The sequence below is a fragment of the Rhinolophus hipposideros genome (genome assembly GCF_964194185.1).
Source record: "Rhinolophus hipposideros genome assembly, chromosome: 18".
Taxonomy (NCBI): domain Eukaryota; kingdom Metazoa; phylum Chordata; class Mammalia; order Chiroptera; family Rhinolophidae; genus Rhinolophus; species Rhinolophus hipposideros.
The window spans coordinates 48,315,908-48,330,166 of record NC_138064.1 but is presented as its reverse complement, the minus strand read 5'-3'; the positions used below and the strand labels follow the sequence as shown (position 1 = coordinate 48,330,166).

At 41.6% G+C, this 14,259-nt stretch overlaps 1 protein-coding gene across 3 annotated transcripts in view; it reads right to left on the bottom strand.

Moving 5' to 3' along the window:
* LHFPL3 (LHFPL tetraspan subfamily member 3) overlaps positions 1–14,259 on the bottom strand; it is a 518,064-nt gene that overhangs the window by 44,100 nt on the left and 459,705 nt on the right. Inside the window, exon 3 of one of the 3 annotated variants that reach the window (XM_081079474.1) lies at positions 6,427–6,454. The exons of 1 other annotated variant lie outside the window; for it this stretch is intronic. In XM_081079474.1, the coding sequence (XP_080935600.1) occupies positions 6,438–6,454 (17 nt within the window). In that variant the 3' untranslated portion in view covers positions 6,427–6,437. Of the gene's footprint in view, positions 1–6,406; positions 6,455–14,259 lie in introns of all 3 variants that reach the window. One more of the 3 variants, XM_081079473.1, reaches the window with a different exon arrangement.

Below are 14,259 nucleotides of genomic sequence, written 5' to 3'. Positions count from 1 at the left end.
CAAATGCAGCTTTAAGAGTCCTCCAGCACAACTCTTCAGCCGGATTTGCTGCCCCTGAAGCCCTTTCTCCACCAAAATTCTGGAGCTGAAATTCTATCCCAGTGATACATTCTGAGGTCACAACTCTTTGCAGTGCTACATTTTGTACAGCAGCTTTAGAACTTAAGAAGTGCACAGGAAATTATCCACCTCTGTGATTTTCCCCACCCCACTGTACCCTGTCCTGTTCTTCTTGACCAGCGTGGAATCAGTGTCAGATCCAGGGAAGGCTGTTGTAGACCAGATGAGCTACTTTGCAAAAAGTTACATATCGAATCAAACTCAGTATGTGGAAACCAAAATGGACCAAAATGTTAAATCAAGTGATGATACTTTGCTTTATCAAAAGATGCATCATAAAAATGCCATGGATAGGGGGAAAGGGGTTCACACCGTGTGAGGGATATAAACGATAAACGTCTAAGTATTACTTTGTCTTGTGCACCTGAAACTAATAAAAAAAGAAAAAAAGAAAAAAAATGCCATGGATTCACCATGGAAAAAGACAGCTGTTAAAATGACATTGCATATTTGGTTAATATTTTCATTTCTATAATTTTATGTAAACGGGGGGTATATCTCAAAGCTGTGCAGGAAGCTGGCATGTGTGGGTCTCTACTCTTGCTTTCCGGCTTTCAAATTAGTCTCTCACTGCCTCAGAGACTTTCCTGGCCCTGTTAACTACCGGTAAGCAACGCACTGAAAGGAGAAAATGTAACCTTGCTCACCTACTGGGTCTCCTTAAGTTCCAGAGCTCTAATCAGTGGTGTCTGGGAAAGGAGAGAAGTAGATACCAGCTGGATAACTCCAAACTGCAGAAACAGGCATATCTGAGATGGCCTAACCTGACATTTGCCACGTCCACCTCGGTGTCGTAAGTCTGTGTAAGGGTGGCAGCTCACATCTCACCTGCACTTTCTCCCTCTTGTCTTTGTCCTTCTTTAGTTAATAACAGAGACAGGGTTCTTGCTCCCGTGTGCTGTCCCCATTGGCACAGCCCAACTTTAAGTTTTTCTGTAATCCTATAGTGGGAAATGAATACTGCTGGGAGGAAACGGCATGAAAAACAGCCTGAGGTTAGGAGCAAACTTACTGTCATATATTTTTTGAAATTAGCTGTTCTCAAACTCATTTTACAGATGAAGAGCCTGAGGTCTAGAGAGGCATAGTAACTTTCCCAAGCTCACCAGATATTTAGTGGCAGAGCTAGGCCTATGATCCATGGTCCTTTCCTGAGATGCAGGCTCCTTTACTTTCATGCACTTTAAAAAGGCTCTCCTGGGCCTGGTGTCTCAGATGGTTGGAGCTCTGAGGCTGCCAGTTTGATTCCCACATGGGCCAGTGGGTTCTCAACCACAAGGTTGCCAGTTTGATTCCTCGAGTCCCTCAAGGGATGGTGGGCAGCGCCCCCTGCAACTAAGGTTGAACACAGCACCTTGAGCTGAGCTGCCCCCTGGATGGCTCAGTTGGTTGGAGTGCAACCTCTCAACCACAAGGTTGCCGGTTAGACTCCCGCAAGGGATGGTGGGCTGTGCCTCCTGCAACTAAGACTGAAGGGACAGTAACTTGAAGCTGAGCAGCACCTTCCACAACTAAGATTGAAAGGACAACTTGACTTGGAAAAAAGTCCTGGAAGTACACACTGTTCTCCAATGAAGTCCTTTTCCCCTTCCCCAATAAAGTCTTTAAAAAAAAAAAAAAAGGCTCTCTTGGCTGTGTATAGGGTTCTCTTCCGGAAAGAAAGGAGCTGGGACATACGCTGAAGAGAAGCTTTGAGGGAATTAGGAGGATTAAGTTTTAAACCAGGTGCTGCCCCATCTTGGGCAAGTTACTTTCCTGGGCAAGTTACTTTCCCTCTCGAAACTTGTCACCGTTTATGAATTAAGGCTTTGGAGTGAAGGATCCATCTGTAAGGATCCTTCGCCTCCAGAATTCTGTTCATGTCTGAGCGATGGGTGGGAGGCTGAACCCTGCAGGGGACTGAGTAGTGCTCAGTCACATCTTGTGAGAGCCTTTTCAATTTTATTTATTTATTTTTAAAAAACTTCATTTATTACCTGGATTCTTAATTTATGTTTTTTAAAATAATTTTTTATTTTTCAGTGACAATATTATATTAGTTTTAGATGTAAAACATAGTGATTAGACATTTATATAACTTATGAAGTGATCACCCCTATAAATCTAGTACCCATTTGACCCCATACAGTTATTACAATATTATTGATTATATTCCTTAATCCCTTCCCTTTTTTCACTCATTCCTCCAACACCCTCCCATCTGGTAACCCCCAAAATGTTCTCTGTATCGATGAGTTTATTTCTGTTTTGTTTTTTAGGTTTCAAATATAAGTGAGATCATATGCTATTTGTCTTTCTCTGTCTCAATTATTTCACTTAGCATACTACTCTCTAAGTATTGCAGATGGCAACATTTTATTCTTTTTTATGGCCGAGTAATATTCCATTGTATATATGTACCTCTTCTTTACCCATTCATCTATTGACAGACACTATGTTGCGACTATATCTTGGCTACTGTAAATAATGCTACAATGAACATATAGATGCATATGTCTTTTTGAATTAGTGTTTTGTATTTCTTTGGAAAAATACCTGGAAGTGGAATTATTGAATCCTTCTTTGTCTCTTGTTATAATCTTTGTTTTAAAGTCTATTTTGTCTGTTGTAAGTACTTTTTTTCTTCCATTTTTATGACTCATCTTCTTCCATCCATTACTTTTAGTCTGTGTGTGTCTTTCCATCTGAAGTGAGTCTCTTGTAGGCAGCATACTCATATGTAAGGGTCTGTTTTCTTATTCATTCAGCCACCCTATGTCTTTTGATTGAAGCATTTAATACATTTATATTTAAAGTAATTCTTGATAGGTACGCAGTTATTGACATTTTATTATTTATATTTTGATCTTTTTTTCTTCTTCCTAAAGAAGTCCCTTTAATATTCTTGTAATACTGGTTTGCTGGTAATGAACTCCTTTAGCGTTTTCTTTTCTGGGAAGCTCTTTGTCCTTTGACTCTGAATGATAGCTTTACTGCGTAGAATAATCTTGATTGTAGGTTCTTACTTTTCATCACTTCGAATATTTCATGCTAATCCCTTCTGGCTTGCAAAGTTGCTGTTGAGAAATTAGCTGACTGTCTTACGTATGGGAGCTCCTTACGTAAAATATTTTTCACTTGCTGCTTTTAAGATTCTCTCTTTGTCTTTAACCTTTGCCATTTTAATTATGTTGTGTCTTTGTGTGGGCCTCTTTTGGTTCATCTTGTTTGGGACTCTCTACACTTCCTGGTCTTTTATGTCTATTAATATTTCCTTCTCCAGGTTAGGGAAGTTTTTTGTCATTATTTCTTCAAATAGCTTTTCAATTTCTGCTCTCTCTCTTCTCTTCTCCTTCTGATGTTCCCCTATGATGAGAATGTTGTTATGCTTGATGTCCCAGAGGCCCCATACCCCATCCTCATTTTTTTGGATTTTTTTTTCTTTTTGCTGCTCTGATTGGGTGTTTTCTGCTACCTTGTCTCCTAGATCACTGATCATCCTCTGCTTCATCTAATCTACTGTTGATTCTCTCTAATGTATTATTCATTTCAGTTATTGTATTTTTTATTTCTGACTGGTTCTTTTTTATGTTTTCTATCTCCATTTTTATGTTGCTATCACTTTGTTAAAGTTCTCACTGAGATCATCGAGCATCCTCATAACTAGTACTTTGAACTCTGTGTCTGGTAGATTGCTTGTCCCCATTTTGTTTAGTTCCTTTTCTGGAGTTTTGTTCTGTTCCTTCATTTGGGACATGTTTCTATGTCTCCTCATTTTGGCTGCCTCCCTGTGTTTGTTTCTATGTGTTAGATAGGGCTGTTATGTCTCCAGGTCTTGATAGAGTGGCCTTATGTAGTATGTATCCTGTGGGGCCTAGTGGCACAGTCTCCCTGGTACCTGAGTTGGACGTTCCAGGTGTGTCCCTTGTGTGGGTTGTGTGTGTCCTCCTGTTATACTTGAACCTTGATTGCTGTTGGCACACCAATGGGTGGGACTGACCCTTGGGCTGTGTGGTTGTGAAGACTGGCTGTGATACAATGGAGGAGCTGTTTTGCAGGGGCTGACCCTAAAGAGCAGAATTTGCTTTACTGGTGCTCTGGTGCCTGCCCAGTCTGTCCTTTGGGAGTGCCATGCATAGAAATGGTTGGGTGGTACTCTGCTGTGATCTGAAACTGGCCACTAAGTGTATTGGTTCTGGGACCAATTGGTTCTGGGACCCCTCTTGGGAGGGGCGCTGGTGCTGGCAAGATAAGCTGCTGCCTGTGCCCTGCCTGGGTCCACTTGGTATGAGCTACAAGGTGATCTGCAGATGCTTGCCACTGTGCTGTGCTTGGAGGTGTCTGAGAGAGGCCAAACTGTGAACTGAGGCTGGCTGTCACTAGTGCTGGATTTCAGGCTGATTAGCAAGAGATACGGGGTACACCGAAGCCAGATGCTGCTTGTTTGGGGTTTGTGAACCTTTGAGAGATTTTAGGGAAGTCCGTAGCATTAGCCAGGACATGTCATTTGTATGGAAAAGCCAATAGAAGTAGCTTGGCTAAGCCTGCAAGTTGGGTGGGGTGGGGTCTCAGGGAATCTTCAGGGCAGGGCTGATGGTGTTAGTCAGGTTGATGAAGACTTAGATATGAGGCCTGCCTGCATGTGTTGGTGTAGGCTGGGAGGGGACAGGTTTCAACAACAACAACAACAACAACAACAATAAAATGGTTTTTGCCAGCACTTTTGTCTAGGAGAAAGCTGCCCCTCCAGCCCTCAGCCTGAAGCTAGACAATTCAGTTCCTCCCTGTATGTCCCTGGTGTCTTTTGAGCTGCTGCTCCAGTGTTGGAGCTCAGAGGGAGTGAGTCTGTCAGTGAGTAACTCTGTGCATGGGCCCTTTAAGAGGAGCGCCTGGGACTGCAGCCATTCTCCATCTCACTCAGCTGCAATCTCCACTGGTTTCCACAACCACAAGTTATGGGGACTTCTCTCCTTGGCACTGGAACCCTGGGCTGGAGAATCTTGTTCCTCAGTGTGGACCTCCACAGCCAAGATATCCCTCCCAATTTTTAATTGCCACGTGAGGGTGTGGGACCAGCCTGTTCCACATCTCCACCTCTCCTACCAGCCTTGACATGGCTTCTTCTCTATATCCTTACTTATAGGACATCTGTTCGGCTAGACTTTCAGTGATTCTCAGTGATAATTGTTCTGTAGTTTAGTTGTAATTTTGATGTAGTTGTGGGAGAAGGTGAGCACAGTATTTACGTACTCTGCCACCTTGGAAGCCTATAAGAGCCACTTCAATTTTAAATTCTTGTCATCCCTGAAACTAACTTGCAAAGTTTCCTCCAAACTAATTCCTATTAAACACACATTCATAACTTTAGTGACATTGAAAATAAGAAGCAGTTACCACCCCAAAATCACGGTCAGGTGGGGAAGGCTGTACAATAAAATAGAATCATGTATTAAATGTTCCAGGTATACTCTTTGTCAGGCACAATGTAAATCTAGTTTATCACATATTGCATTCACACAGTGGAAATACAGTTTATGTGGATTCAAGGAATACCAAAAGGGATTGTGTGTGTGTGTGTGTGTGTGTGTGTGTGTGTACAATAAAGCGCCAGTATAGCCCATATTTGGCTTAAAAACCATTATCCTTTCTCCATAATTACAGGTTTGTTCAATATTTGTATGTGTTCCATCATACACATATTTACAGACAAAATAATAAATGATAAATGAATGAGAAGATTACCTCTTCTCTCCACAGCTCATTTTAGCCCTGTTACATGGCACAGTGGTATTTATTTTCACATAACATCCACTCCTACAAAGACTCACAGAGCAACACCCTGTTTAGGTGGGTGGCCCCAGCATAACACTGCATAGCAAAGGGCACTATGGGTGACCACGACTTGAATGGAGAGGCCTACACATATTTCCACACTGTGGAGTGTCATGTTGTAGTGTGAACGTGGACACAAGACTAGAATCCTAAAAGCTGACAATCTGAGGGCTCACTGTCAGAGAACGATAATCAAACACATTTCTAGGAGGCTCCCAGCTCCTTCCCCAGGAGGTGCCAGGCTGACAGTTGCTCTGGCTCTTTCCCATGTGCCAAGGATTGGGGGAGAGAGAAGCACAAATATAAAATCAGGAACAAAGATATAGGATCTATGGCTTAAAAATGACGATTCATGCGGCCCAAGCACCAAGCGGCGAAAGCAGAAATCAGAGAACAGCGGAGAGAACATGCGGGAACGGTAGGCAGAAGCGCACAAAACACAGCTGGACCCACAAGGAGCCATGCTCACACTTACATGGTGTGGTCTCACACTACCTTAGTTTGCTTTAAGCATTTCCATCATCTGAGAGTTTGGGAAGGAAAAACAGAATAAAGATAAAATGCATTAAGAGCTCACACTTTAGTTTTAAAAGTTAAAAATAACAATGTCATACCTGGCCATTTATATTGTGCAGAAATACACCTGTGATGACTCATAGTTATGAAAAGCCCAGTTCTGAGAGCCACAGTGTGGTTTCATATCTTAGTTCTGCCACTCACTAGCTGTGTGACCCTGGGCAAGTGTCTTGTCTTTCTGTGCCTCAGTTTTCTCATATGCTAAATGGGCACCTTTGACTGTTCAGAGGGCTCACGAAATAGATGAGTCACTCTTATAGGGGTAGATCAACTAATAGGCTGAGAATCTACTCATTAAATAATTTTTATCTATAATACTCAAAACATATAAACAGACATAGCTTTTACATTTCCATTCAGTTTACTCACAGTTGAATGAATAGCTGCCTCATTCATTCGAAACTTTATAAAAACCACCCAAAATGTCCCTCTGAGTATTTCTTTTACTGGGTGATTTGCCCTAAGCCCGGGGAGTTCGGGTTCTATAGTTTAATTTCCCACTTCCTAGGTAGTAGTAGATAATAGGTGGAATGCTGAGTGTTGACTGATTTTTCCTTCAAATGCATCACCTCCTGGGCTTTCAGTGCTCAGTGGTGGAGGGTAGCAATGAAAAGAACAGAAATGAAATAAAGTTCTAGTGAAAACGACTTTTGGTTGAGAGGCCTTTCAAAGAAGAAACACAAGATGTTGTAATTTATTGTTAGAATCAATAAATCTAGGCTGGACATGACCTTGGTAACTAATTATCCAGTCCATTGCTTCATTTTACAGATAGGGACACGAAGGTTCTGAGAGGACAAGCGACACAGCCTGTTGGAGATGGTCAGGGTTAGTGGTAGGCCTCCTGATGCCTGGTCAAGCACCATCTCACCATGCTGCTTCCGTTTTCAATAGAAGAACAAAGCTTTCTAAGCAATGACACCCATTAGGGATATAATCCGAGTAATATGGAAAGGTTTGATCTCTTCATAAGCAAGCTAAGGGCAAAGTTAGGAAACTGCTTTAATTCCTCCAATAAGATAAAGATCACATGATATGTGTAGTCTGCCTCTAGGCCACTGATCCCCAAATCTGAATAAACTATGGACACCTTTAAAGGAAAATAACCCTCTAAGACCTATGATAAAATTTCTTAATCAGCATTTGAGAAATATTTACTTAAGAAAGCTGAAATTTCATTCTTATAACATTATTTTCAATTGAGAATTCTCAGTGAAAAAGGGCAAGTTTTATCTTTATAATTGACAAAATGAAAGAACAAAACTTAAATGTCCTTATTAAATCCAAAGACCCCCATCTCCCTGCAAGAATATTCTGTCCTTGAAATCCAATTTGAGAAGCACTGTCCTAGCTTAGAATGCATCGTGGCTCTTCTCTGGGCCCATTAAGGGACATCTTCAGTTTATACCCCCTTCTACCTATGTTCCTTCAGTAGCTACATCTTTTGTATAGAATCGGTATTTTTAGTTCACATTTTTACAATGGAGACTGTGTGTCCTCATCACCCTCTCTCTGAATCCTCGGTCACTTTGTGATTTTTTCCAAAATTTGCTTTAGATGAAAATTCTGCACAGTCCTGCCTTCGTGGAATGGTATTTTTCATGAAAACGTTAGTTTCCTAAAACAAAAGAGAGAGATTTCCAATCTGCCGTCCAGACAGCATCAGACACTGTTGAGATTTCAGGCATGAAGTTCCATCAGTTAAAATGTGCTTTCAACACCTCAGCTGGCCTTGCACGGTAGTTAAGTTCCCTGTTCTACAATCTCAATAATTTAAAGTTGCCATCCTGTCCTCCCTCTGGGGTGACAGGTGGCTAAGAACACACTTAGATTTTATTCTGAGGGGAATTTCTCTCTCCTTGACAGTCTCTCACCACGCTGTATCTCACAGACCACAAGGATTTGCCAGGGAGTGCCCCTTGGGAACGTCTCTTTCTTGCCTACTTGCTTTCTTCTACTCCTGGGTCAGAATTTTCTTTTTTGTTAAGAATTCTTTTCCCAGTGGAAAGGTAAGCACACTAGAATTTCTTTTTGACTTTTAAAGTATTGTTGTTTTGGATTTTATGGAAAGTGTTTTTTTTTTTTTTTTAAAACATTGCAATGGGTTCTAGTTCTACATTATTTGGGTCACAAATATGAAAGGGCATTTCTTTATACTTGCACATTCCAATATGGTAGATACTAGCCACATGTGGCTCTTTAAATTTAAATTAAAATGAAATACAATAAAATGTATATTGTGTATATATATAGAAATGCAGTGACTACTACATATATGTATATATATGATTTATTATAAGAATTGGCTCATGCAATAATGGAGGCTGAGAAAGCCCATGATCTGCTGTCTGCAAGCTGGACACACAGGAAAGCCAATGGTGTAATTCAGACCCAGACCAAAGGGCTGAGAACCAGGGGAACTGATGGCGTAAGATTCAGTCCAAGTCCAAAGACCCTAGAATCTGGCGGCTGACGGTGTACGTCTCAGTCTGAGATCTAAGGCTTGAGGAGTTCTGATAGCCCAGGGCAGGAGAAGATGGATGTTCCTGCTCAATCAAACAAGGAGCAAATTTGTCCTTTCCCCAACTTTGTATTCTACTCAGTCCCTCACAATTGGATGACGTCCACCTGCATTAGTAATGGTGATTTTCTTTACTCGGTCTACTGATTCAAATGCTAATCTGGTCCATAAACACCCTCACAGACGCACCCAGACAATATTTTACCAGCTATTGGGGCACCCCTTAGCCTAGTCAAGTTAATTTATAAAATTAACCATCACATAGGTTAAGTTCTGCTTACTGGGGCAGTCTCATGGACCATTTTGTACAAAATCTAAGTAGTGTGTGTAAACCTCTGGTTAGCAAGACTGTATTGCTTCTCCACAGCAGCATGAGTAAATATTGAAGGCAAGTTACCAGAACATTCAACATTTATTCATTCAAGAATCACTTATTGAACATCTAATAATATCTGTCAAACACCATGATATGTATTGTGGACTATGGTCAAATAAGTAAGTGATGGCACTGGAATGTGGCAGCTGGGCCCTGGAGTCAGCCCGAGTCAAATCTGGTATGCTCTAGCTGTGTCCTCAGGCAAATTACTTAATTTCTCTAAGGTTCAGTTCCCTGCATGGAATTGGGGATAACGCTAGCACTTACTTCCTGGGCTTATTATGATGATTGAGTGAAATAAGGTACAGAGTAGTAAACTTTCAGTAAAATTTAGTGACCACAGTATTATTAAAGAGTATATAGTTTAGTGAAGAAGATAAACTCACTTAACCTGTACTTCTCACTGCAGAGATGGCTGGTCCAACTAACAATGAAATAATGCAAAAAGGCATCAAAGGTTTAATCCCCGTGTGGTCCAATCAGCTGTGGGGCAGATCAGATGCCCCTGTCTTAGCCCTGCCATCTCACAAACGGGGGCCAGTAGGAAATCAGAATGATAGTAGACAATCAAATGTGAGAACTGACAATTAGAGGTGAGCAGACTAAGGTTCAGAGAGAAAGTACTTTGCCAAACTTTAAACACAACACCCCGGGGGCAGAGCTGAGGTCAGAACCTGGGATTCCTAATTCACTGCCCAATGTTTGTTTTACACATATTGACAGTTTCCTAATGGAACAAAAATCTTCATCACAATGAAATATTAGGAAAGATGCTTATTTTACTATCATTGGGATGATTTCCAAATACATTTGGATGAGCTTCAGAACTCAGACACCACACTGGGTGCACTTTTCATTTGTCCTCAGAGGTAAATTAACATTCTACAAGATACACACGTACCTCCTAGAAGGGACTCTACGCAGACTCACAATCTGTAACAGCCAAGTGTTCTTGGGATCTAGTTTTTGGTACAGCTCAAAAGTTAACCTGCCTCATTGCAGCTCAGCAAGGGTAAGCCTTCAGTTCTTTCTGGAATATTGGAATGAGTAGGAGAGCACAATGAGCTCATGAAAACCAGGGTGCTGGAAAGTAGGACCCAGTCGTCATGTTCACCACAGTCCTGACACTGCCATTTTTGGTCTTTAATTCTCGGGTCAACTTCTTGCTTTAACCACTGCTTTCACCTTGTCACCTCCTAAAAGCCCAAATGGTAAAGGAGCCATGGGCTTTTGAGATCAGAATACGATGAACTCTTGGTCTTCTGGGCACTTCTTCCTGTATGTGGCAGTGTGGGGTGACTTCTTCCAGAGACAATACATGCTTCAGCATAGGGCCCTCCCAAGCCCACAGACAGGAGGGGCTAGAGAACCCAGAAGCATTCTTAAAAATTTAAGTCTAATTATATCGCCCCCTGTCCACAGCCATCCAATGGCTCCCATCACAGGTGGAATGAAATCCAACATCCTTTCCCTGGCTTAGAAAGCCTGTAGGATCAGGCCCTTGCCTACCTTCCAGATTCCTTTTACACCCCTCTCCCTGTCACTTCCTACTGTTCAGTCACCTGTCCTTCTTTCTGCGCCTCTGTCCCATTGTTGGATCTTTGCACTTTGCTCTTCACCCTGACTGGAATTCTTCTCACTGATTGTTGTTGCATCAGTCTCCAGATTTCAGCTTAAATGTCACATCCTCAGAGCCCCTCCCTGAACACCCAACCTGGGGGAGCTACTTAGTCACTATCTCCCACATTACCCGGTTTAAATTCTTTGCATGGCACTTTTCCCTCTGATATTTTCTTGCCTTTTAAATTTTATTGCCCATCTCTCCCCATCGGGAAACAAACTCCAGGAGAAGTGGGCTTTGGTTTACTTGGTTCCCTACTTTATCCCCCTCCCCTAGAACTGTGCTTAGCACATAGCAGATGCTCAATAAGTATTCACTGACTAGAATGAGTGAATGAACACGTGACTACCCCACTGTTCCAGGGTCTTAGCACCTCTAAAATTGCCTTTTTGCTGGTGCTGTTCATGTCTACAGCAAGTTTCCTAGGCCTGGGTGTTGCCTGTTTAGATGCAAAGTGTGGGACAGCATGGAGGGTACATTTCAAAATCACTCATGCTAGCAAAATACACAGCAAAGGTTGGCTGATTGAACAATATTTAGTGAGCACTTACTCTGTCTGATATTAATGTCTTTATGAAAATTAACTCATTGAATCTCCATAAAGCACTCGGGTAGGCACCATTCTCATTTCCATTCGAGAAGCTTAGTAAACTCTGGTCCTAACAGTTAAACATACCACATGTGGCCACATAGGTAGCAAATTCAAGGGCCAAAATTGGAACTCAGGGCATCTGACTTTAGAGACCACACTGTCAATTATTATAGAAAATTCACAACGGAACCCATACAAGTGAAAAGAATGCAAGGAAGGAAGGAATGGCAAAAAGACAATGTCAGAGAATATGAATTTGTATTTGTTTAATGACTATAAATCTGGCTGACAATTGTTTTCCACCTCTATCAAAATAAAAGGTATTTCTACCTCTCTAAGGCTACACTGGCCCTCAGTGATCTGAGAAGTTTAATTGAGATAAACAAACTTCTCAGCACTATAGAGATCTAATAAAGGAATTCCTTGGGCATGTCCCATCCACACCATCATGAAGCCGAAGCTGCCTTCTCGGCCTTCAGGACCTGAGCGGGACATGCTGAATGGATTATGCCCATGTGGCGTGTTGATTAACTAGTCAATGGAACACTGGAAACCTGTCAGCTGGCTTTCGGCCCTGAGTCTTCCTTCTGTCCCACTCCCATTTGTGCAAATGTTTGTCTCTATTAAACAATGGTAATTGCCACACTTTTTCTGGCATGTGGTCTGCCATCATGGTCCCTCTTGCCCAGCCAGAACCCACTGATATCTAACAGGTCTAAATAGATGATTTCAAGAAGTGAACGATGCTATAGAATATTTGTCAGATGGCAAAAGCACTGGTGATGTCCAAGGGCATCCAGCAGATACAGAAGGTGAGGATACAGGAGGAGTTTGAAGCAGGGCCCTGATAGAATCTGGAGACAGAAAAGTCCTCCTGAGGATTTAGTTATTCTAACCATATGTTCTGACCTTTGCATCAAGCAGAAATACTGACCAGAAAGGTCCTAAGACAAGGTGATGAGCCAGGACAGGGAAAGAGCTTTCTGAGGTGGATGAAAGAGTACTCTAAATGAGAAATAACAGAGTGAAAGAAGTGCTTTAGGGCTCAATTTGCTAGGTTAAATATGCTTTACAAGAGTATTATTCTGTGACAAATTTGGATGCAATGAATACTGGTTATGAAGAAAATTTTCCTCTCAGATAAATGCATTCAAGCCCTATGAATGAAAGTCATTGAATGTGTAGCTGGGAGGAGACTTTGGTCTTTCATATATACCCCTTCCCCCCCTTTTTTAAATGTTTAGTGGAGGATGTAATGCTATGGGTATTAATATTGCCCAATAGAATGAGGGACAATACAAACAACTTTAGATTTTCCACCATAAAGGGTCAATAACAATTATCTGCATCTAAACCTCCAAATATTCCAAATCCAAGTCTATCATCTGTGCAAAGCTCTTTTACTAGAGTGGAAAAAAAACAAAGGACAATGCTGATTTCTTTAAGTTTCATTCCATTTCAAAGTTTCTTCACTGTTCCAGCTTGGCTTTCAGCAATACACATGGAAATGGCAAAAGACAGGAAAACAGAAGAAGGGGGCTGAAAAATTTTTCATTGTACACACATCCTTAGTCCTCAGGAGAGTGAATGGCTAATCATGGAGACGGGCTGAGAGTGTCTGCTTACTGTGTGACTGGCTTTTCCTTATGCCTCCTAGTCTGTTCTCAGGACATCCTTGTAGGTTGGCAGTACTAACCCTCCTTTTACAGGTGAGGACTGTGAGCCCATGAGGCTTTCGTCCCTTCACCCAGTCACCTAACTAGGCAGCACTGGTACATACAGATCAGTGGGGATTCAAATTCAGGTCTAGGTGCTCTGAACACTCTCTCCAGTATTCTGTGGGGGGTTGTTACAGCATTCTGCAGCTTTTTCTGACGTACTTAGGTGTTCTCTGAGATGTTAGCTCATTCATCTTCAAAATCTTGTGATGCAGGAAAATCCCTGTTGCCTCTTTATATTTCAGGTGTGAAAACCGCTGCAGGGAGGCTCTCAGAGAATCTGGAAATCTTATCGGGGTGTCTGGTGGTTTGGTGTAAGTAGGGTACATGTGGAGACTGTGAGTGAGAAGGGCTGGGGAGGGCACAGTGGAGGAGGGGAGCTGCAATGCAGGGCTCTCCCACCATGGGAGTGCATTCCTCTGGATTTTCTCTCGGATACAGGATATGCTTACACATAGATTGACATATAGCTCCAGGCTCTAAATATTGCTGCTGCTTGCTTGGTCTTTTAAATTTTTTTGTTTTTCCTTCAAAAGTAACAAACTCGGTTTTTCTTAAGGAAAAAGTACTTTCAAGTACAGGAAAGTTTTGAGAGCATGACTACTCTCTCTCCAAAGCTCTCTTTACATAACTTGGAACTGCCTGCAGTGAATTTTCTAGAAATCAGGAGAGCAAAAATCTGTGTGGACTGCAATTTCACCAAAATTCTTCCTGGTTAGTTTTGGTATTGCCATTATGCATGGATAATACTTTTTTTTTTTTTAAATTAAGAATAAAAGTGCAGCTTGATAATATACTACTTTGACTAAGATAACTTAGCTTGGATAAGAACATAATTAAAATTATATGGTCATATGGTGAAATGGCCAATTTCTAGCTATAAATAGAAGTCATAGGAGAAAAGTTACCAAAAGAGTAATTTTT